Genomic DNA, 24,869 nt, shown 5'->3' with positions numbered 1-24,869 from the left:
ACTCAGGCCCAAGGGAGCAGGGAGCACGGGTCACTCTGGTGGGAGCAAAGCTGGAGCACCTCCTGCGATTGGGAGTGAAGAAGGGGTTGTGACTTGTTTCCAACCAGCCCAGGGAGCTTGCCTGGGTCCCGCCTGGCCAGGCGTCTGCCGGCTCCCATGAGAAATAGGTGGTGTGGAAAAAGGAAAAGTAAACTTAGCACTGTTGACCAACCTGGGGAGAAGCAGGAGTCCCTTCCACCCAGCATCGGAGCTCATTCTCAGATGGAAACCCCCATCTAGCAAAGTAGGTGGAGCTGTGTCTCTGAAGCTATGGGGACTGTAGCCCACGAAGCCAGCCGTGGCATTTACACACATAAGGAAGTTGCAAAAACTAGCACACACCTTCAATATTGTCGTGAGCCCTGTCATCAACAGAGCAGACACGTCCGTCTTTCCACATCACAGTTTACTGAATGGCTGTCCCACCCTCCTCCAGGCAGCTCACTGAATACCTGCAGGTCACCTGGTAGTCGTGAGCCCTGCAGCCACAGGTTCTTTTTTCCCTTTTCTTTTTTTCAGTATCTGTAACACTCAAGTCACACGTGACATGTGACATTATTATATATGTAGGGTTACTGAAAGGCTAAGAAAGGGTCAAGGCAGCCACAGGTCCTGGAGGCTGAACTGAGAGCCCAGGCAGAGTGTCACATAGGTGGTCAGACACGGTGAGGAGCCTAGGACTTGCTCAGGGTCTGGAGCTGTCGGAGCACAGGGACTTATTCTAGGTCGAGGTCCTGACAGCAGTTTCACAGTGTCAGCTTGGAGTGGACCATGTGTGGCCATGGCCATCATAGGCAGGAGAAACTGCACCATGCTAAAGCCCAGGACAGAGATTTGGAGGTTTGTCATTGTGGCAATTTCCTGGGCCAGGTACATGGCAAGTGACCAGGTGACAGGGTCAGAGTGCTGCATGTCTAGTCTCAGGGTACCCCTCATTTTATAGATCTTGAGTGAGGGGGCTGCATCAACTGGTGGTCTGGGGTATTCAATAAGCTTGTGAGCCTGGTTTTTCTGATATGAATCTGTGCACCCATGCACTCTGTGCTTCTGATTAACTTGATAAGTTCAGAGGTAGTCATTCTCGTTTGCATGAGTAATTTATTTACCAGTTTGTGCCTTATACTGGTGCGCAGCAGGTGATGGTTGGACAAAGTGTGGAGTCATCCACCTCAGCAGTTGAATTCAAAGTGGAGTAGATCATGGCAAACTACTGCTCTACAAGATAGAGCAGCAAACCGTTAGGTACAGCCTGGAAACTGCTGTTCTACATGTCACGGAGTAGCTCAGAACAGAGCACAGCATGCTCTCCATGGATGTATGGATTGTGTTAGCTTTACCTCACTGTGACCAAAATACCCAAGGAGAACCACGTAGAGGGGGGAAGGTTCATTGGGGCTCATGGTCTCAGAGGTCTCAGTCCACAGACGGCCAACTCCACTGCTCTGGGCCCAGGTGAGGCATCACTTCGTGGGGGAAGGAAAGCTGCTCAGCTCACGGTGGGTTAGGAAGCAGAGAGGAAGGAGGAGGCCACAGGGAAGATGCATCTCCCAGGACCAACCCCAGTGCCCACCCCTCCATCCACACCCCACCTGCCTATAGTTAGCACCCAGTCAGCCCATTCTCACTGCATGGCTGATGAGTTACAGCTCTCACAGTCTAGTTGCATCAGCTCTGAACATTCCTGCATTAACAGGAGCCTTGGGGGACACCTCACGTCCAAACCATAACCCAGGCCATGCTGTAATCTTTTTTCAAACCAAAGCAATGAACTCCAAATAAATATAATTACTGAGAAATATTGTCCTCTGATCGTCATCTTATCAACCAGTACCTCAAGAGCAAATGGTTTATCACAGCCCCACAAGACAGCATAACACCCAGTACTGCAAAAAGAACCACTCAGGGTCTCAGTGTGCTCCCTGATGAGAAAACCCAGCTGGACTCATCGGTCCAAACCAAAACTTTCCTGTCCTTACCCCCAAAACATTTTCGAGAGGCTGAGTATTCCACAGGAAGGATGGGAAACCCAAGATGGATGACATTTCTGGAAGCTGCTGGGATTCCCCTGGAGTTCCGCCTGCAGGTAGGTTCCACTGGCCAGAAGCAGTGGAGCTCCTCTTCCTTAGAGACACTGCTGCCATAGCTATGCAGTCCCAGGGCACCATCCTTGCTCTGGCTGCTAATTTTTCAAACTGCTACCATGGGGAAAGAGGCTAGACCCTGCCACTGGCTGTGCCACAAATACTGGGATTCAAATTGGCAGAAAAACAGATTCATATAAAGTTAGCTTTAAAGGGAGACAGAGGGGACCTTTTGTTTGGTCTGAAATCACCATCATCAGAGAACTCAGGGGTGAAGAAAGCTTTTACAAAAGAAGAGGCGGCAAAGCCAGATAAAAGACAAGAAGTCCATTCTTGCAGATTTGGCCAGGGCACCTCAGTCTCTTCCTGGAAGGAGGAAGTTTTTATTCTCAGATGAGGAAGTTCAGAATTTAAAACAATTTTCAGGGATTGTTTTGAATCCTGCAGGAACGAGTTATCTGGAAATTGCCCTTAATTGCAGAGGAAATCTATTTCCCTTGGTTAGGAATGTGTTGGGGCAACTCCCCAGATAGCATCTCCAGTACAGGAGGCAAGGCAGGCTCGTGGGAGAGCCCCCTTGGGTGTGTGCACTGGGGAGACTCCAGCTCATGCAGCCTCAGACACAGAAGTTCAAAGATAGTGAACAGGAATGACTTTGAGTGGGGAGTTTAGTGTTAAGAAGAGGACATAGGGCTAGGGTTGTAGCTTGTAGTAGAGCACTTGCCTTGCATGCGTGAGGCCCTGGATTCAATTCTCAGCATCACATTAAAAAATAAATAAAAATAAAGATATTGTGTCCATCTACAACTAAAAAAAAATTTAAAAGAGATGAGGTTACAATAAGCAAAGTTTACTTCAAACACCTAGAAGAGGCAGCCCTTGGCTGGTTTTGTCTGGCTCCCTGTGGTTTCCTCTGGAGGGCTTGATCTGAAACAGAGCAGGAGCTGGGAGGGACACTTGGGGTCTTCAAAGATCTCCTCCATTGACCCCTGAGTCCCTGCATAAAAGGCAGCAGGACGGCCTGGAAAACGTGCTTTACTGGACCCAAACACTACTCAGACAAGAGAGGGGCACAACAGGCAGAAGCACAGGAACCAGCAAGACTCTGGAGAGTCGGGGCACGTGAGAGGAGCCTCCATGGGCAAAAGGGTCCCAGAAGTCCAGGCAAGGCCACCCCACTGCACTGGACTTGTCCATATCAGAGTCTGATTCAGGGTCCCTGGGAGCTGGGGGGTTCTCGGCCACTGTCACTGTTCAGGGTGGACAGTGGAGTGGATCAGATGAGCAGGCAAGGAGTCTCCTGTACCACAGGGGTACAGCCCCATGGGGAGCAAGGAGGGAGGCGGGAACCCAGCAGGGAGCCCGCATGCTGGCCCTTGCTTTCAAATACCCATGTATATCCTGGGGATGAAGGTCAGTAAGAAAAGCAGGCTGACATTGGGTTGCTGGCACTGGGTGATGGGAAGGGGCCACCCAGGCCAGGGACAGAGGCAGCAGCAGCCTGGCTGACCTGAGTGCCACCTGGCTATGAGTGAGCAGTAGAGTGGTGGGATTTGAGGAAAGGAGAGAACCGGGCAATGAGCAAAGGTACCCTTCACTCAAGGTCAGTGGTGGTCATCACAGAGTGCTCTGTGGTCTAAAGCTTGAACCTTCCTCCAGGCTCCCAGAGCCCAGGAGGACAGTGCCAGCCGGGACTTGGCAAAGCCTTCCCAAGGGAGGAGGGCGCCTCCTTCAAACCTGTTGCTCAAGGGGACAGCTTCTGACAGACCTTCCAGGGAGCCAAGATGGTGGCCACCAACTGGATTCCAGGGTCATTTGCCCTGCTCCTAGGGCTGTGATGGGCTTCTAATACACCCAAGGACACACCAAGAGACTGTCATAGGCCACAGGCTGAAGGTCCCCGAGTGCTGGGCTCAGGGTGTCTGGCACAAGGTGAGCGGCCCCCAGGTGCTTGAGAAAGGAGCAGATCACCCAGGAGGACAGAGGCTATGGCCATAAGGGTGCCAAGAGCACTGAGGGCAAGGGGAGCTGGGAGGACCCACCCCGGGACGACGGGGAAGCAAGTTGTGGCAGGAGAAGGGAGCTCAGCACTGGCAAGTGCTAAAGGGAAGCACAGGCAGAGGAGGGGGACGGTGACGGCCTTGTGAACCAGGCTCTGGGCACATTGGAGTCCCAGCAGAGGGAGAGCACGGGTAGGGGAGAGACAAATACAGTAAGACAGGCATGAGGTGGAGGGCCCCAAATAACTGTAGGTTATATCTAAAAACCAGAGAAGTGACAAGGTGGGGTACCAAGTATGAGAAAAGACTGGTGGCGACGAAGCTCTTGAGAGAAGAGAGTTGGGACCATGGTTCACCATCCATGGCCAGTAACATGCATCATCAGAGGTCGGGCGCCAGGGAGAGCCACTCCACCTGAGGTCCAGGTGGGGGCGTGAGCTCCACCTGAGGTCTGGGTGCCAGGGCGAGGGAGATCCACCTGAGGTCTGGGTATGACCTGTTCTCCAGGAAGTGGGACACAGCATGGACTTCCTGGGCTGCAGGTTGGGACCGAGTCACAGAGAAGGGTGGGAAGTCACAGCACAGTGATAGCCAATGCAAGGGCACTGGCAGGAAATTCCTCTCCAGCCCAGGGGCCAACCTGGGCAGCTGCACTGGTGACCAGGGATGGGGGAACACAGGGTTGGGCCCTGTTTGCTGAGGATGCCAGACCCAGCAAGGCAAGGCCATAGCCATGCACTGCAGTCCCCGTGTCAGAGCTCCTCTGCCTCATGCCAATAAGATCAGAACCAGAAAGCAGTGGAGGAGGCAGGGCCATGTCCCATCTTCTAAGGCCTCTAGGGACTTACCTGGCTCAGTGCGTCCAGGCTGAACAGGGCTTGGCCAACTGCTGCTTCTGGATACAGAACCCAGACCAGGGACAGGAGTCCCTCTATATCTTGGGGGAGCAGGAGGAGCCTCCCTGGGGGCCTCAGGTGGACAAAGCTCTAATCATGGAGGAAAAAGAGGACTGTGGTGGGCAACCATGGAGCAGACCCTGGGGCAAAAGGGGCTGGCAGACAGGCCCTGGGGAATGGCGTCCTCAGCCTGACTCACCAGTGGCTCCCGTCCTGGTGACAGTGCCCAGGCAATGTGTCAGGCATGGGGCTTGTGGCTCTGAAGCCACAGTCACCCTTTGGGAAGAGGAGGGCAGCTGGCCTGGGGGGTAAAGCCTGCCTAGGAGGGCGTGGGGATGGAGTGGCCAGGTAGACTCAGCCGTCCTGGATCCAGGAAGAGTGAGAGGAGCCAGGGAGCCCTCTCCAGGAGCCAGAGGCCAGGGGTCACCTGCTCAGGGGGGGCAGGCCTGGTGCAGCCACAGCCCCAGGCTGCCTTCTCAGCTCCTGTCCTGTGACCACATCCAGGCCCAAGGCAGGGGCCCTGGCCTCAGTGCAGAACTGGGCAGTGGCTTCAGAGCTCCACGCTAGGGGGCCCGGCCGTAGCCAGGGATCTGTCCTCAGCAGGCTTTTCTCCCCTCACAGGATCCCCACTTCAGCCCCTTCGCAGATGAGCTCACAGACTACGTGACCAGGAGCATCCTGGCCACGCCCATCATGAACGGCAAGGAAGTCGTCGCAGTGATCATGGCAGTGAACAAGCTCAGTGGCCCCTGCTTCACCAGCGAAGACGAAGATGTGAGTGTGCAGGGCTTGAGACCACATCCCTACATGCTCCTGCTGCACGGTCTCCTAGCTGCAGTGCTGCGCTAGCACCCGCCTACACTTGTGTGTACATCTGTGTGTGTGAGCCACACCCTTCTGCACACCTATGCACTAGCCACATCCCTTCTGCACACCTGTGTGTGAGCCACATCCCTTCTTTCTGCACACCCATGTATGAAAACCATGCCTTTCTGCATACCTATGCATTAGCCACATCCCTTCTGCACACCCATGTGTGAGCCATGTCTCCCTGTACAACTGTGAGTCACGTCCCTTCTGCATACCCGTGAACCACGTCCCTCTGCAAACCCATGTATTAGAACCACACACTTCTGTACACTTATTCATGAGCCACATCTCTTCTGCATGCCTATGTGTGAGCCATGTCTGTCTGCACACCTGTTAGTCACATCCCTCTGCACACAGTGTATGTGAGCCATGGGCCTGCACCATGCACCTGAGCTTGTGTGAGTCCATACCAATAGGTGTGTGAACTGGTTGCCGGCATGTCTGTGCATGTATGGTGGTCCTCAGCAGCCTGGGTGCTCATTCCTTCTGCAACCTGGGATTGCTGACTCCTGATTCACAATGGCTCTTTCAGGTTTTCAAGAAATACCTGAATTTCGCTGGGTTGAACCTGAAGATCTATCACTTGAGCTACCTTCACAACTGTGAGACACGCCGAGGCCAGGTATGTATAGTGCAGCAGGGCTGGCCTCCAGCCCTGGCCTTCTGTGCTCTTCAGCTGGCCCATCTTCATGAGTGGCCAAGACAGAGTCATGCTCTGTGTGGGCCAGGCATGACTCTGGTCAGGCGGGCCCCAGTCCTCTGCTCCTGCCCCTGCCCATATGAAGCTGGGTAGTGGAGATGCTGTGCTCACCTGGGCAGGTGGGGCTGCCCCAGGAGGCAGGGACTGTCTTCTGTGACTGAGCTGAAGCTGGGGGGCAGGAAAGAACTCTGCAGGGTCAGGACCCTCCACTGACCTGAATCCTGGCCATGGAGGGAGAGGTGCCTGCAGAAGTGCAGGAGGTCCCACAATTTCCAGACACACCCTGCCGGCCATGGAGGGGCTGATGGCTCGGAGTCCTGGAGCTTAGTGATTGAGCTCCCTGGCAGGTTTGGCCTTGGCTGAGACTGGAATCTACTCTCTGTGAGAGCAAGGGACATGGGGTGGGGGTGGGGTATCCCCTAGGGCCAGTGCACCCTGAGCTGCAGAGGTACCTGAAGGACCCTACAGCCTGAGTCCCCCTCACCCTGAGGCCTGAATAAATGTTGAGCAGGCAGTACAAGGGTCCAGGACTGAGAAAACCATGCCCAGGGTGCCCTAGGGCCATGGAAGGCAGCAGGCCCTCTGTGCCACTTCTTGCTCTGCTTCTGCTACAATGTGCCAGGCCCTGGTCCCCTGCTGCAAACCTATTAGAAAAAATGAGAGGCCGCTTTGCCTAGGCCTCTCGTGCTACCCCACCCCACCCTGACTCACCTTTGGCTCCTGGACCTCTTCAACTCAAGTTAGGGTCTGAACTTTCTGGCACTACAAGATATACAGGCTTCTTTGTACGCCTCCTGCCCAGTCCTGGGTTGGCTCCTGCTCCAAGGAGACCTGTTTCCTGTCATGTTCCACAACTAAACATTCAGGGTCACTCCAAGTGAACTGGGCTGCGAGAAATAATCAGAGACAGAGAAATACCTTTTTCTTTGGGTCCTGCGAGGGCTCCCCTGACCTTCGGGATCCGTGGAAGAGCATGGAGCACATGCTGAACCCTATTATTGGGAAGAAGCCATTCAAATGAGGCAAGGGGTCAGATTTCAGGGGGTTGAGTCTAGCTTTAGATGTCTGCTGTCAGCAGGTTGACTGACATCTGGGAAGACCATGCCCATCTCAGGAGCTGTGTGGGGTTCATGGCAGAGCCAGTGGAAAGACCAGAGCGAGGCCTGCCCAAACAGAGGGGCAACGTCAGTCCAGTCCACCCTGTGCGCTCAGGGCCCGTAGTTCACACACACACAGCCTGTGGCTGCTCGCCACACCTCCTCACTCTCATCGCTCAAAGCTAAGAGGCGCTCAGTTCCTATGAGGTAGCTCCTGACAGTTCCCTTGATCAGAACGTGGAGTTAGGAGACAAGACCAGGCGCTGCGCATGCTCTCTGCTGCAGGGGAGTCCTGCTTCCAGACCCTGTCTGCTGACATAGAGTGCTAACTTGAGTGTTCATGTCTGTATTTCTACATGCAGCTGTCTGCTTCTGGATGAGGTTAAACATGAGTGCTCAGCCTGCTCCTCTGGTGATGTGTAACTTCCCACCATCCTGCCTCCCGCCCCTCACCACTCACTCGCTTGTTCAGAACCTGGTGTAAGGATCGTTAGCCTTTATCCAGCCGAGCACAGCACTACACAGATTCCTGTGCCCTCAGTCTCACAGATGCCACTCATTTCCAAAGTTACAGAAACAAACCCCTTTTCCCCAGACCCTGCAGAAAGGGAGTATAGTAGTACATTTGTAATGCCGTGAAAGTCTCCTGTCACAGCCTGTATTCTTCCTTGAATCCGTCAACCCACTTAATTGATTTGTTTGCACTCATTAAGGTTAGTCTTTGCACTTTGAAAAGTGCAGTGGGCCTCACCACATGCATAATGACATATATCTACCATCACAGTGTCATAAAGAGGACCTCCTTTCCTTAAAAACACCCAGCCACCTGCTCTCTTCCCCACACCCACCTGATCCCAGGGAGCCACAGAGCTGCTATGGGTCCACCTTTTCTGGAACACAGGCAGTTGGTATCTCCAGTGTGTGGCCCTCCATGTGGCTTCTTCCACTTAGCAACATGCACACAGGTCCCTCCGTGTGTCTTTGTAACGGGATCACTCTCTCTTTTTATTGCTCAGGAATATTTCCTGGTCTGGATCTACCACAGTTTGTCCACCCCTCACCCACTGAAGGGCATCTTCCTAGAGCCCAGCTTGGGGCGGTTCTAAAGCTGCCATGAACATCTGTGTGCAGGTTTTTGTGTGATAGGAGCTTTCAGCTCAGTAGGCTGGACATCAGGGGGCACCGCTGCCAGCTCACAGGGCCTGACAATGCTCAAGCGCGAGAAGCTGCACCTCATTCCTGGCAGCAGTGAATGAGGACCCCCCGGCTGCATGCCCGCGCACTCCGCGTCCACCGAGTGGGGCCTAGGGCCCGTGACTGATCACAGAGCCAGGGCCAGGAGGCGGCAATCTTACTGTCGCAGCACGTCTTCTTCTCTATTGAGGTGTCTGTTTGGCTCTTCTTTAAACTGGGCTTTTTTCTTATGGCTTAGTTTTAAGAGTTTCTTGAATATTTGGACACAAGCTCATGAACATGTATGTGCTTTGCACATGTTTTCCCCCAGGATGTGGCTTGTCTTTTCACTCTATTAATAGTATATTTGGCAAAAAAGAAAAAAGAAATTTTAAATTTTAGTAAAGTCCAGTTTCTGAGATATAGAAAGTCCAGTGATCCATTTTCAGAATATGAGTATTTAGCCTTAAATGTAATATTGGGATGTAGGAAAAACAGCAGTAGGGGAGAGAAGGATGGAAAGTTACAAGCAGTTAATGCCTCAGTGTGACAGATTCACAGCCCTGTGACAAACAGGAGGTGGGGGAGGACTGACCCGGTCAAGGAAGATCAACGCGGGGACAGCAGAAAGAATGTTTCTTCAAGTGACCCAACCAGGAGATAATAAGACCTAGGGGACATTGGAGAAGACCACGCACCTTGTGGTCAACCAGCAAGGCATAAGGGGCGGGACTTGTGCACTAGGGAGTGAGCAGTGACTGAGACTGGTCTGGATGTGCCTGCTCTCTGACATCCGCTCTGGCAGGACTGCCATTAGTAGCCTCACTTCTCTGTGCCTGTGGTCTCAGTCCACTCTTTGGATTTGGGCAAGTGAGCATGTTTCTTACACACTTACCTTGGAGGGGGGACACTGAGAATTTAACTGAGGAGTGCTGCATTCAGCTTAGAACAGATGGGAACAGGGGGAACAGAGACCCAGAATCTGGGAATTCAGAAACTGAATTTCCATTCACTTCAGTAACCTGAACTGAATCCCCAGCCCTTTTATTTCAAGACAGAATCTCTCTAAGTTGTCCCAGTTGGCCTTGGATTTGACATCCAACTTCCTCAGACTCCTGAGTTGCTGGGATTGAGGTGGGTGCCACTAAACCAGGATCCATGCTATATCATATATGTTCTTTGTGGGGCTGAGGATGTAGCTCACTTCATAGAGTGCTTGCATTGCATGCACAAGGCTCTGAGTCAATCTCCATCACCAAAAACAATATATATATATATATATATATATATATATATATATATATATATATTTTTTTTTTTTCTTACTGCATCATACTTTATGCTGCACCTAAAATCTCCTCTCAAACCACAGGAGATCCAGATTACTCCTGTGTCAATATCCTATATACCTATGTCTTATATACCTGTGTCTTACATAGGCTCAGATTCATCTTATAAAAGTTCTAAACTATGGCCTAGATTAATTCTTTAAATTTTATTGTGTTTGGAAATGGACAGAATGCCTCTATTTGATTATTTTTATATGGTAAAGAGGATCGAACCCAGGGCCTCATGCATGCTAGGCAGCTCACTGCCTCAGACCTACAGCTCCAGCCCTAGATTCATGATTTAATATAGGTGTCTACCTGCTCAATTTCAACCATTTAGGAAAGACAGTACTAACTCTGATTTGATGGTGTCCCTCCAAATCAAAGTGCAGAAGTCTTGGTGTCAACAGTTATATGGGTCTCTGTTTCTGCTTTTTATGCATGTGGTAAAACTCTGTGGAACAGGACTGAGATCTCATGGGGATGAGGGGTCCCTGTCCCTCCCTGTCCTCTCTGTTCTGCTCTCTGTGGCTGAGTGGTGGGTCCTGGTGAGGTTCTGGGTCCCTGTCCCTCCCTGTCCTCTCTGTTCTGCTCTCTGTGGCTGAGCGGTGGATCCTGGTGTGGTTCTGGGTCCCTGTCCCTCCCTGTCCTCTCTGTTCTGCTCTCTGTGGCTGAGTGGTGTGTCCTGGTGTGGTTCTGGGTCTCTGTCCCTCCCTGTCCTCTCTGTTCTGCTCTCTGTGGCTGAGTGGTGGGTCCTGGTCGGGTTCTGGGTCCCTGTCCCTACCTGTCTTCTCTGTTCTGCTCTCTGTGGCTGAGTGGTGGGTCCTGGTGAGATTCTGGGTCCCTGTCCCTCCCTGTCCTCTCTGTTCTGCTCTCTATAGCAGAGTGGTGGGTCCTGGTTGGGTTCTGGGTCCCTGTCCCTCCCTGTCCTCTCTGTTCTGCTCTCTGTGGCTGAGTGGTGGGTCCTGGTCGGGTTCTGGGTCCCTGTCCCTCCCTGTCCTCTCTGTTATACTCTCTGTGGCTGAGTGGTGGGTCCTGGTCGGGTTCTGGCTCTCTGTCACTCCCTGTCCTCTCTGTTCTGCTCTCTGGGGCTGAGTGGTCGGTCCTGGTCGGGTTCTGGGTCTCCTTCCCTCCCTGTCCTCTCTGTTCTGCTCTGTGTGGCTGAGTGGTGGATCCTGGTCGGGTTCTGGGTATCTGTCCCTCCCTGTCCTCTCTGTTCTGCTCTGTGTGGCTGAGTGGTGGATCCTGGTCGGGTTCTGGGTCTCTGTCCCTCCCTGTCCTCTCTGTTCTGCTCTCTGTGCCTGAGTGGTGGGTCCTGGTGTGAATCTAAGTCCCTGTCCCTCCCTCTCCTCTCTGATCTGCTCTCTGTGGCTGAGTGGTGAGTCCTGGTGAGGTTCTGGGTCCCTGTCCCTCCCTGTCCTCTCTGTTCTGCTCTCTGTGGCTGAGTGGTGAGACCTGGTCGGGCTCTGGGTCCCTGTCCCTCCCTATCCTCTCTGTTCTGCTCTCTGTGGCTGAGTGGTGAGACCTGGGAGGGTTCTGGGACCCTGTACCTCCCTGTCCTCTCTGTTCGGCTCTGTGTGGCTGAGTGGTGGGTCCTGGTCGGTTTCTGGGTCCCTGTCCCTCCCTGTCCTCTCTGTTCTGCTCTGTGGGGCTGAGTGGTGAGACCTGCTAGGGTTCTGGGTGTCTGTCCCTCCCTGTCCTCTCTGTTCTGCTCTCTGTGGCTGAGTGGTGGGTCCTGTTTGGGTTCTGTGTCTCTGTCCCTCCCTGTCCTCTCTGTTCTGCTCTCTGTGGCTGAGTGGTGAGACCTGGGAGGGTTCTGGGACCCTGTACCTCCCTGTCCTCTCTGTTCGGCTCTGTGTGGCTGAGTGGTGGGTCCTGGTCGGTTTCTGGGTCCCTGTCCCTCCCTGTCCTCTCTGTTCTGCTCTGTGGGGCTGAGTGGTGAGACCTGCTAGGGTTCTGGGTGTCTGTCCCTCCCTGTCCTCTCTGTTCTGCTCTCTGTGGCTGAGTGGTGGGTCCTGCTGTGGTTCTCGGTCCCTGTCCCTCCCTGTCCTCTCTGTTCTGCTCTATGTGGGGCTGAGTGGTGAGACCTGGTCGGGTTCTGGGTCCCTATCCCTCCCTGTCCTCTCTGTTCTGCTCTCTGAGGCTGAGTGGTGGGTCCTGGTGTGGTTCTGGGTCTCTGTCCCACCCTGTCCTCTCTGTTCTGCTCTCTGTGGCTGAGTGGTGGGTCCTGGTGAGGTTGTGGGTCCCTGTCCCTCCCTGTCCTCTCTGTTCTACTCTGTGTGGCTGAGTGGTGGGTCCTGGTCGGGTTCTGGGTCCCTGTCCCTCCCTGTCCTTTCTGTTCTGCTCTCTGGGACTGAGTGGTGAGACCTCGTCGGGTTCTGGGTCTCTGTCCCTCCCTGTCCTCTCTGTTCTGCGCTGTGTGGCTGAGTGGTGGGTCCTGGTCGGGTTCTGGGTCCCTGACCCTCCCTGTCCTCTCTGTTCTGCTCTCTGTGGCTGATTGGTGGGTCCTGGTCGGGTTCTGGGTCCCTACCCTCCCTGTCCTCTTTGTTCTGCTCTCTGTGGCTGAGTGGTGGGTCCTAGTCGGGTTCTGGGTCCCTGACCTTCCCTGTCCTCCCTGTTTTGCTCTCTGTGGCTGAGTGGTGGGTCCTGGTCGGGTTCTGGGTCCCTGTCCCTCCCTGTATTCTCTGTTCTGCTCTCTGTGGCTGAGTGGTGGGTCCTGGTGTGGTTCTGGGTCCCTGTCCATCCCTGTCCTCTCTGTTCTGCTCTCTGTGGCTGAGTGTTGGTTCATGGTCGGGTTCTGGGACTCTGTCCCTCTCTGTCCTCTCTGTTCTGCTCTCTGTGGCTGAGTGGTGGGTCCTGGTGAGGTTCTGGGTCCCTGTCTCTCCCAGTCCTCTCTGTTCTGCTCTGTATGGCTGAGTGGTGTGTCCTGGTTGGGTTCTGAATCCCTGTCCCTCCCTGTCCTCTCTGTTCTGCTCTCTGGGGCTGAGTGATGAGACCTGGTCGGGTTATGGGTCTCTGTCCCTCCCTGTCCTCTCTGTTCTGCTCTCTGGGGCTGAGTGGTGGGTCCTGGTCGGGTTCTGGGTCTCTGTTCCTACCTGTCCTCTCTGTTCTGCTCTCTGTGGCTCAGTGGTGGGTCCGGGTCAGGTTCTGGGTCCCTATCCCTCCCTGTCCTCTCTGTTCTACTATCTGTGGCTGAGTGGTGGGTCCTGGTCGGGTTCTGAGTCCCTGTCCCTCCCTGTTCTCTCTGTTCTGCTCTGTGTGGCAGAGTGGTGGGTCCTGGTGTGGTTCTGGGTCTCTGTTCCTCCCTGTCCTCTCTGTTCTGCTCTCTGTGGCTGAGTGGTGGGTCCTGGTCAGGTTCTGGGTCTCTGTCCCTTTCAGTACTCTCTGTTCTGCTCTCTGTGACTGAGTGGTGGGTCCTGGTGTGGTTCTGGGTCTCTGTCCCTCCCTGTCCTCTCTGTTCTGCTCTCTGTGGCTGAGTGGTGGGTCCTGGTCGGGTTCTGGGTCTCTGTCCCTCCCTGTCCTCTCTATTCTGCTCTCTGTGGCTGAGTGGTGGGTCCTGGTGAGGTTCTGGGTCCCTGTCCCTCCATGTCCTCTCTGTTCTGCTCTCTGTGGCTGAGTGGTGGGTCCTGGTCGGGTTCTGGGTCTCTGACCCTCCCTGTCCTCTCTGTTCTGCTCTCTGTGGCTGAGTGGTGGGTCCTAGTCGGGTTCTGGGTCCCTGTCCCTCCCTGTCCTCTCTATTCTGCTCTCGGTGGCTGAGTGGTGGGTCCTGGTGAGGTTCTGGGTCCCTGTCCCTCCATGTCCTCTCTGTTCTGCTCTCTGGGGCTGAGTGGTGAGACTGGTCGGGTTCTGGGTCTCTGTCCCTCCCTGTCCTCTCTATTCTGCTCTCTGTGGCTGAGTGGTGGGTCCTGGTATGGTTCTGGGTCCCTGTCCCTCCCTGTCTTCTCTGTTCTGCTCTCTGTGGCTGAGTGGTGGGTCCTGGTCGGGTTCTGGGTCTCTGTCCCTCCCTGTCCTCTCTGTTCTGATCTCTGTGGCTGAGTGGTGGGTCCTGGTGTGGTTCTGGGTCCCTGTCCCTCCCTGTCCTCTCTGTTCTGCTCTCTGTGGCTGAGTGGTGGGTCCTGGTCGGGTTCGGGGTCTCTGTCCCTCACTGTCCTCTCTGTTCTGCTCTCTGGGGCTGAGTGGTGGGTCCTGGTCGGGTTCTGGGTCCCTGTCCCTCCTTGTCCTCTCTGTTCTGCTCTGTGTGGCTGAGTGGTGGGGCCTGGTCCGGTTCTGGGTCTCTGTCCCTCCCTGTCCTCTCTGTTCTGCTCTCTGTGGCTGAGTGGTGTGTCCTGGTGTGGTTCTGGGTCCCTGTCCCTCCCTGTCCTCTCTGTACTGCTCTCTGTGGCTGAGTGGTGGTTCCTGTTGTGGTTCTGGGTCCCTGACCCTCCCTGTCCTTTCTGTTCTGCTCTGTGTGGGTGCGTGGTGGGTCCTGGTCTGGTTCTGGGTCTCTGTTCCTCACTGTCCTCTCTGTTCTGCTCTCTGGGGCTGAGTGGTGGGTCCTGGTCGGGTTCTGGGTCCCTGTCCCTCCTTGTCCTCTCTGTTCTGCTCTGTGTCGCTGAGTGGTGGGGCATGGTCGGTTCTGGGTCCCTGTCCCTCCCTGTCCTCTCTGTTCTGCTCTCTGTGGCTGAGTGGTGGGTCCTGGTCGGGTTCTGGGTCTCTGTCCCTCCCTGTCCTCTCTGTTATGTTCTCTGTGGCTGAGTGGTGTGTCCTGGTGTGGTTCTGGGTCCCTGTCCCTCCCTGTCCTCTCTGTTCTGCTCTCTGTGGGACTGAGTGGTGAGACCTGGTCGGGTTCTGGGTCCCTGTCCCTCCCTGTCCTCTATGTTCTGCTCTCTGTGGCTGAGTGGTGGTTCCTGTTGTGGTTCTGCGTCTCTGTCACTCCCTGTCCTCTCTGTTCTGCTCTCTGGGGCTGAGTGGTGGGTCCTGGTCTGGTTCTGGGTCCCTGTCCCTCCCTGTCCTCTCTGTTCTGCTCTGTGTGGCTGAGTGGTGGGTCCTGGTCGGGTTCTGGGTCTCTGTCCCTCCCTGTCCTCTCTGTTCTGCTCTCTGTGGCTGAGGGGTGGGTCCTGGTCGGGTTCTGTGTCTCTTTCCCTCCCTGTCCTCTCTGTTCTGCTCTCTGTGGCTGAGTGGTGGGTCCTGGTCTGGTTCTGGGTCCCTGTCCCTCCCTGACCTCTCTGTTCTGCTCTCTGTGTCTGAGTGGTGATTCCTGGTGTGGTTCTGGGTCTCTGTCCCTCCCTGTCCTCTCTGTTCTTCTCTCAGTGGCTGAGTGGTGAGTCCTGGTGTGCTTCTGGGTCTCTGTCCCTCCCTGTCCTCTCTGTTCTGCTCTCTGTGTGGCTGAGTGGTGGGTCCTGGTCGGGTTCTGGGTCCCTGTCCCTCCCTGTCCTCTCTGTTCTGCTCTGTATGGCTGAGTGGTGGGTCCTGGTCGGGTTCTGGGTCTCTGTCCCTCCCTGTCCTCTCAGTTCTGCTCTCTGTGGCTGAGTGGTGGGTCCTGGTTGGGTTCTGGGTCCCTGTCCCTCCCTGTCCTCTCTGTTCTGCCCTGTGTGGCTGAGTGGTGGGTCCTGGTCGAGTTCTGGGTCTCTGTCCCTCCCTGTCCTCTCTGCTCTGCTCTCTGTGGCTGAGTGGTGGGTCCTGGTCGGGTTCTGGGTCCCTGTCTTCCCTCTCCTCTCTGTTCTGCTCTCTGTGGCTGAGTGTTGGGTCCTGGTGTGGTTCGGGTCCCTGTCCCTCCCTGTCCTCTCCGTTCTTCTCTCTGTTGCTGAGTGGTGGGTCCTGGTCCGGTTCTGTGTCCCTCTCCCTCCCTGTCCTCTCTGTTCTTTTCTCTGTGGCTGAGTCTTGGGTCCTGATCGGGTTCTGGGTCTCTGTCCCTCCCTGTCCTCTCTGTTCTGCTCTCTGTGGCTGAGTGGTGGGTCCTGGTCGGGTTCTGGGTCCCTGTCCCTCCCTGTCCTCTCTGTTCTGCTCTCTGTGGCTGAGTGGTGGGTCCTGATCGGGTTCTGGGTCTCTGTCCCTCCCTGTCCTCTCTGTTCTGCTCTCTGGGGCTGAGTGGTGGGTCCTGGTCGGGTTCTGGGTCCCTGTCCCTCCCTGTCCTCTCTGTTCTGCTCTCTGTGGCTGAGTGTTGGGTCCTGGTCAAGTTCTGGGTCCCTGTCCCTCCCTGTCCTCTCTGTTCTGCTCTCTGGGGCTGAGTGGTGGGTCCTGGTGTGGTTCTGGGTCCCTGTCCCTCCCTGTCCTCTCTGTTCTGCTCTCTGTGGCTGAGTGGTGGGTCCTGTTTGGGTTCTGTGTCTCTGTCCCTCCCTGTCCTCTCTGTTCTGCTCTCTGTGGCTGAGTGGTGGGTCCTGTTTGGGTTCTGTGTCTCTGTCCCTCCCTGTCCTCTCTGTTCTGCTCTCTGTGGCTGAGTGGTGGGTCCTGGTCGGGTTCTGTGTCTCTGTCCCTCCCTGTCCTCTCTGTTCTGCTCTCTGTGGCTGAGGGGTGGGTCCTGTTTGGGTTCTGTGTCTCTGTCCCTCCCTGTCCTCTCTGTTCTGCTCTGTGTGGCTGAGTGGTGGGTCCTGGTCGGGTTCTGGGTCCCTGTCCCTCCCTGTCCTCTCTGTTCTGCTCTCTGTGGCTGAGTGTTGGGTCCTGGTCAAGTTCTGGGTCCCTGTCCCTCCCTGTCCTCTCTGTTCTGCTCTCTGGGGCTGAGTGGTGGGTCCTGGTGTGGTTCTGGGTCCCTGTCCCTCCCTGTCCTCTCTGTTCTGCTCTCTGTGGCTGAGTGGTGGGTCCTGTTTGGGTTCTGTGTCTCTGTCCCTCCCTGTCCTCTCTGTTCTGCTCTCTGTGGCTGAGTGGTGGGTCCTGTTTGGGTTCTGTGTCTCTGTCCCTCCCTGTCCTCTCTGTTCTGCTCTCTGTGGCTGAGTGGTGGGTCCTGGTCGGGTTCTGTGTCTCTGTCCCTCCCTGTCCTCTCTGTTCTGCTCTCTGTGGCTGAGGGGTGGGTCCTGTTTGGGTTCTGTGTCTCTGTCCCTCCCTGTCCTCTCTGTTCTGCTCTGTGTGGCTGAGTGGTGGGTCCTGGTCGGGTTCTGGGTCCCTGTCCCTCCCTGTCCTCTCTGTTCTGCTCTCTGTGGCTGAGTGGTAGGTCCTGGTCGGGTTCTGGGTCTGTTCCTCCCTCTCCTCTCTCTTCTGCCCTGTGGGGCTGAGTGGTGAATCAAATGGAGTGTGGAGTAGGAGTGATGAGAGGGCACATCCCTTCCCCAGGCCCAGTTTCAGGGGATCGCATCTGCTGTCTTTTCATCACGTGTGACATCAGCTGTGGGTGGGTAAAAAAAATTTTAAAGATTAATTAAATTCCTCCAGGCACAATGGTACATGTGTGTAGTTCCAAACACTCAGGAGGCTGAGGCAGGAATATTTCAAGTTTAAGACCAGCCTCATTAACTTAGTGAGGCCTGATATCAAAATATCAGGGGAAGTGGGTCAGTGTTTAAGCACCCCTGGGCTCAACTCAAAAAAAGTTAAGGAAATTCTTCCTGTTTCTAGTTTCTGAGAGTTTTTATTCTGAATGAGTGTTGGATTTGATCAAATGCTTTTTCTGCATTAATTGGTAAGATTTTTCCTTTAACCTTTTTATGTGATGGATTACATTAATTGATTTTTAAATGTTGAACCAGCCATGTACACCTGGAATAAATCACTTGGTCATGAAATATCATCTTTTTCATACATTGTTAAATTGGCTTTTACCAAGATCTTCAGAATTTTAGCATGGATGTTCATGAACTACCTTGGTCTGCAGTTTCTCTTTACTGCATTGTCTTATCTGGTGCTGGTAGTAGGGAAGTGCCAGGTCACAGCATGTGTTAAAAAGTGCTTCCCATCCTGGGTATAGAGAAGTCACGAACTCACTGTCCCCCACACTGTCAAAGAACAGAATGCTTCTGTGACCCCCAGCTAGAGGGCATACCAGTGGGGTGTCTTCTGATCCACCTCAGGTCCAACTCTACCCACCTGGAGATGGAATCGGATCCCACAGGCTAAAGGTCAGTCCAAGACTTCCCCCAGCTCCCAATGCCAATCAGTAGCTCCAGACCACTTTACCTGTGCTTGTGACCAACCAGCTATGAAGCAGTGGTACTGGTCAGGGGTACTAGGATTTTCTGTTGCTCTAAAAAAAAATACCTGAGGCTCTGTACTTGATGAACAGAGGTTTATTTCACTCACAGCTGTGAAGGTTCCGGAGGATGGTGCTGCCTTCTGCTTAGCTCTGGTGAGGGTTTGGCTGGTACCTCCAGTGTCAGGAGTGTGCAGGTGGTCATCAGGTGAGGCAGAAAACCAGAGTGCAGGGAGGACCCAGCTTTGCCTCTTTATGGCCACCCACAATCCTGCAAGTCCAGCATTGATCCCTTCCATGGCAGCACCCCGAGGTAATCACAGCTGACCCCACCTCTTAAAGGTTCACAGCTCTTTCTATCACCACTATAGGGACTGAGTCTCCCACACAGGAGCCTTTGTGGGACACACCCAAACCACGTCCAGACTGTAGGCTTGGATCTCCCCTGATGCCTCACCAGCTTCAGTTACGTTGCTGGAGCAGTTCACAGAACTCGGGGAAAAAATATGACCGCACACAAAGGAGGAGATGCCCAGGTGGAGGGCTGGGAGAAGGACCATGGGGCTCCCTCTCTGGTACCCGGTTAGGCTGTCCCTTCAGGCTGTGGAGGCTGCGATTCAAGTACAGGTCTGACTGGTTCCAATGGCCCTTTGTGGTCACTCCACCTGTGTCCCTCCCTTTTGGGGAGAATGCTCCAAGTTCCCACCCTCTCTAGGAGCCACCAGGCTCTCTCTGTCATCAGCAAACAGAAAGAGTCCTGCTCAGGACTAGGGCCCCAGGGTGGTCTGACAGACATGAGTACCAAACACAAACACACCTTCAGAAACTCACCAGCGGCCCACGTCCTGGGAGAGACAGGATCCTGGGCCCCACCCCAACATTTGCTGGGATTCTCCTGCCACCTGTCAGCAACTGTGCATTTGTTGTTGTTGTTGTTGTTGTTGTTGTTGTTGTTTTTAATTAAGCTGTTACCTTAGTTTATTTGATACTTCAAAGTCTGTCCAGGCTGTTCTGTTTCTTGGTAAGTTTTATTATTCATGTCTTTGAGGGAATCAATCTATTTTATCTAAGACATCGAGCTTAGATTGTCATCACAGTGTGGCCATGTGTGGCTGAGGCACGTCCTTGGGCAATTTCATCAGAAGTGCTCTTACACCATGGCAGTGATGACCAACTGCATGGGGAATGCATGTCAGGGGAGCACGCCACACCTGCAGTCTTGTTAGATACACCTGATCTGCCGTGGAAATGAGACGAGTGCTAAAAGTGGGTGGGCAAGGCAGACTTCTGCCAGGAGGGCTGCGACAGACACGGTGGGCAAGGGCACCTGGGCAGGATGTTGCCTGCTTTATCCTTAACATAGTGCTGCTCTTGCTCTGATAGGAGGGGCTCAGGGTTACAATCTACACAACTGGCTAATTTCAAAATTGGGGAGGGCAAAGGGAAGGACTATGGTTCAATTGGCTACAACTGGATCTTTCATCCCAATTAAGGCTAAATACTATATTCTGAGAATGGACCACTGGACTTTCTGTCTCTCACAGTTCCCCCTTTTTATACCCTTTGGCCGCGTTTTCATTTCTGTTCTTGTGCCATCCATCCTAGATATATTGAGTGGAAATCACCCATGGTAATGAGTTCCCCCCTTTTAGGAGACCAGGTAGGCATCCTGGCGATGAGGAGCACTTGGTAAGGTCCTTTCCAACTCAGCTGTAGCTTGTCTTCTTTCCAGGTCTTGATTAAAACCAAGTCGCAGGCTGGAAGTGAACTACAAACTCCAGAGGAGTCTGAGCAGCAGCTCATGATAATCATACCAGAAAAAAAAAAAAGCACAGACAGGTCTCAGATTGGCTCAGAACACACCTGTGACTCTGACAGAGCTTTTTGCAATATTTATCAGACACTCCTGTATAAAGACGCTTCCTTTATAACCTCCCAGTTTTACTGACTTTCAGGAGGACTGACACAAAGGTACATCTCAGGTAAAAGAACCTGTCTTATCTTTTAAATGTCCACATGCAGCTGTGCTTTGGTTATACTCTCCTGCTGGGTGTTTAAGACCAAGTTGGCCAAAATTGGCCTTTATTCCCTCTCACCTGTTAGAGTTAGCTGAGATTTGTCAGGGATCACTCTTGGGAACTTGTGAAAAGCCTCTTGGCTCCTTTAGCTTTTCCTCTACCAGTTGTGCCATCTGCCAGGATGGGCCAGGGTTGCTGACCTCGTGTGGCTTCCCTGGAAACATCAGAGACATTTCCCTCTCCAGTGACCCTCCTCTGCAGAATGTGCACTGGGTGGCTTCCTGTTCTCTAGGGTCCTCGTGATCCCCCGTTTAGGAGGTCAGGTGACTGGCTGGAGTTGCAGGGCCCTTAGAGGGGTCTTGTCATTCCCTGGATCCTGGATGACCTTCATGGGCAAAAAACAGAATTTTTTTTATTTTTCTTATTTGTTCTAATTAGTCATACATGAGAGTAGAATGCATTTTGACATATTGTACACAAATGGAGCACAGCTTCTCATTCCTCCAGCTGTACATGGTGCAGAGTCACTCCCCTAGTGTGATCATACATGAATATAGGTAATAATGTCTGTCTCATTCTACCATCTTTCCCATCCCTCAGCCCCACCCCTCCCCTCACTCTGCTCTACAAACCAAAGTTCCTGCATTCTTCCCTGTCCCCCTGTCCCACTATGGAGCAACATCTGCTTATCAGAGAAAACATTCAGCTTTTGCTTTGGGAGGATTGGCTTATTTCACTTAGCATGATATTCTCTAGTTCCATCCATTTACCTGCAAACATCATGATTTCATTCTTTTTTAAGGCTGATTAATAGTCCATTGTGTATATGTACTACATTTTCTTCATCCATTCATCTGTCAAAGGGCATTTAGGCTGGTTCCATAGTTTAGCTATTTTAATTGAGCTGCTATAGACATTGATGTGACTACATCACTGTGATATGCTATTTTAAGTCCTTTGGGTATAAAACAAGGAGTGGGATAGCTGGGTCAAATGGTGGATCCATTCAAAGTTTTCTGAGGTATTTCCATACTGCTTTCTACAGTGGTTGCACCAATTTGCAGTCCTGACCAGCAATGTATGAGTGTGCCTATTTCCCCACATCTTCACCAACACTTAATATTGCTTGTATGCTTGATCATTGCCATTCAGACTGGAATGGGATGAAACCTTAGTGTAGTTTTGATTTGCATTATTCTAATTGCTAGAGATGATGAACATTTTTTCATTTGTTTGGTGATCAATTATATTTCTTCTTCTGTGAAGTGTCTGTTCAGTTCCTTAGCCCATTTATTGACTGTGTTATTTGTTTGGGGGGTATTAAGTTTTTTTTAATTCTTTGTATATCCTGGAGATTAGTGCTCTATCTGAGTTGTGTGTGGTAAATATTTTTTCCCATTCTATAAGCTCTCTCATCCTGTTATTGATTATTTCCTTTGCTGAGAAGATGCTTTTTAATTGGAATCCATCCCATTTTTTTTTATTTTACTTCTTATGCTCTAGGACTCCTTGTTTGGAAAGTCAGGTCCTAAGCCAACATGATGAAGATTTAGGCCTGCTTTTTTCTTCTGTTAGGCTCAGGGTCTCTGTTCTAGTGTCTAAGGCTTTGATCCACTTTGAATTGACTTTTGTGCAGGGTGAGAGACAGAGGTTGAATTTCATTTTGGCACATATGGAGTTCCAGTTTTCCCAGCACCACTTGTTGAACAGGCTGTCTTTTCTCCAGTGTATGTTTTGGCACCTTTGTCTAGTATGAGATGACCATTTATGTGGGTTTGTCTCTGTGTCTTCTATTTTGTACCATGGGTCTGCATGTCTATTTTGGTGTCAATACCATGCTGTTTTTGTTACTACTGCTTTGTAGTATAGTTTAAGGTCTGGTATTGTGATGACTTCTGAAAAGCCCAGAATATTGGCTGCCTTTTCCTTGGCCCTTTTACCTCCTTATCTTTGGTCTCCAAGTTTTGGTTTTAAAATGTAGCAGGTCAGTTTCACCAGCAACTTTAATATCTATGATTTTATAGTGATCTCTTCCCTTTAACTGGGTTAGTATCAGTACTGGAAGTCAGCCTTGTATCCCATTTGTCCTGTAGGTATCAGCTTAATATCCTAAATCAACTCGGGTTGTCCTGTTAGAAGCAGTACTTCTTCAAAACGCTAAGAGGCAAAAGTTATAAAGTTCTATAAGGGAAATACAAAATTGAAATTAACAAGACCAAAAACATATTTAGTTTGTTATTTTCTTGGAACCAAGAAACATCATTTCTATAACAACACTAATATATATTTAGTATAAGACACATACATTTATCAATTCAATCACATATGAGATCCCTTACAAATTTTACTTTCTTTAAAAAAAAAAAATTCTGCAGGTCAGGTGGAGCATGTGTATAATCCCTGTGGCTTGGGAGGCTGAGACAGGAGGATCACAAGTTCAAAGACAGCCTCAGCAATGGTGAGGTACTAAGCAATTCAGTGAAACCCTGTATCTAAATAAAATACAAAAAAACGGATTGAGGATGTGGCTCTGTGGTTGAGTGCCCCAGAGTTCAATCCCCAATGACAAAAGAAAAAATCTCTTTTAATGTTACATGTCTTCTATAATTTACCCAAAACTTTACTTAATTTTGTATTAATTTGAGATCATAGTAATCTTTACAATAAAAATGTTTTGAACATAACTTTAAATGAGGTTAAGTCTAGCCTACTTTGGAGCCATCTTAACATGGAATAGGGTAAAAGGCTGAGCCTTATCTAGGTAAGACAGGCCTCTTGACAATCCCACAACATTACATCTGAAACATGAATCAAACAAAAACTAAGAGAGCTCCTAACTTTATTTTTGTGTGAAAAGAGGCAAAAATGCTTCTGTTTTACAGTGTCAACCTTTGAACAAATCAGGCTTTTCTTGTTACCTTCCAAAAATACATTTAAATTTCCATTGTAAAGAGTAACACAAAAATTTATATAACTTACTGACAACATGTTACCTTTATCCAGTTATAAAACATCAAATGACATAAATCAATGCCAACAAATTTTTTTTCTATATAAATCTGAAGGGGACTATTGGCTATGGACTATTTTAGTTTGGAGAACAGCAACTTGATAAAGTGTTCTCCAGGCTTTATGCTTTAAAAGGCCTGTAAACTTGAAGATCATGAATGCACTGACTATACAAAGAAGCCACTAATGGTTAGTGTCACAATTACACAGATGTTTTTACATTAAGTTTAGATTTTAAAGTAAAATATAGAACCCATAGTATATAGTAACAACAACCACAGGTCTGCCTGGGTTAGCAGTAGTAGCAAAAATTAAAGGGTAACTTTAAATCTCTTATACATTAGGAAGCATTGTTAATGATCAGAAATAGACTCAGTCAAAGCAAACAGACATAAGCCAGGTCTTTAAATGGCAGTGTGGCCCTTCTATGTCAGATATAGTGTGTAAAAGAGAGCACTTAATGGAACCACCATTTGACCCAGCTATCCCTCTCCTTGGACTATACCCAAAGGACGTAAAAACAGCATACTACAGGGACACAGCCACATCAATGTTTATAGCAGCACAATTCACAATAGCTAAACTGTGGAGCCAATCTAGATGCCCTTCAGTGGATGAATGGATAAAAAAAATGTGGCATATATACACAATGGAATTTTACTCAGCAATAAAGGAGAATAAAATCATGGCATTTGCAGGTAAATGGATGGCATTGGAGAAAATAATGCTAAGTGAAGTTAGCCAATCCCAAAAAAACAAATGCCAATTGTTTTCTCTGATATAAGGAGGCTGACTCATAGTGGGGTAGGGAGGGGGAGCATGGGAGGAATAGATGGATTCTAGATAGGGAAGAGGGGTGGGAAGGAAAGGGACGGGCAAGGGATTAGCAAGGACGATGGAATGTGATGGACATCATTATCCAAAGTACATGTATGAAGACACAATTCGTCAACCTACTTTATATACAAACAGAGATATGAAAAATTGTGATATATATGTGTAATAAGAATTGTAATGCAGGGCTGGGGATGTGGCTCAAGTGGTAGCGCGCTCGCCTGGCATGCGTGCGACCTGGGTTCGATCCTCAGCACCACATACCAACAAAGATGTTGTGTCCGCCGAGAACTAGAACATAAATATTAAAAAAATTCTCTCTCTCTCTCTCTCTCTCTCTCTCTCTCTCTCTCTCTCTCTCCTCTCTCACTCTCTCTTTTTAAAAAAAAAAGAATTGTAATGCAAAAAAACAAAGTACATGTATAAAGACATGAATTGGTGTGAACATACTTTACATACAAAGATATGAAAAATTGGGCTCTATATGTGCAATAAGAATTGTAATGCATTCTGCTGTTATTTAAAAAAATAAAATCATTTTTTTTAAAAAAAATGGAAAAAAAAAAAAGAGAGAGCACTTATTTGTTACCTTGCAGGTAAATCTACAAAAACTTTCATTTTACAAACCTTTACATAATTCTTAGACAAAGCTCATACAAACATAATTCTTGGATGTATACATATCTCTAGTTACATGTATTTAGGGTGTCAACTATATTATTATACCCT

The 24,869-nt window shown here is 51.0% G+C and overlaps 1 protein-coding gene across 1 annotated transcript in view; it reads left to right on the top strand.

Annotated features, from left to right (window-relative positions):
• The window catches only part of Pde6b (phosphodiesterase 6B), a 62,402-nt gene that overhangs the window by 8,095 nt on the left and 29,438 nt on the right, over positions 1-24,869 (top strand). Inside the window, exons 2-3 of the mRNA XM_077803366.1 lie at positions 5,638-5,790; positions 6,419-6,508. Of these exons, the coding sequence (XP_077659492.1) occupies positions 5,638-5,790; positions 6,419-6,508 (243 nt within the window). The remainder of the gene's footprint in view (positions 1-5,637; positions 5,791-6,418; positions 6,509-24,869) is intronic.

Source organism: Urocitellus parryii, chromosome 10 (genome assembly GCF_045843805.1).
Source record: "Urocitellus parryii isolate mUroPar1 chromosome 10, mUroPar1.hap1, whole genome shotgun sequence".
NCBI lineage: Eukaryota > Metazoa > Chordata > Mammalia > Rodentia > Sciuridae > Urocitellus > Urocitellus parryii.
Note: the sequence above shows the minus strand (reverse complement) of the source record. Positions and strands in the feature narration are given on the sequence as shown.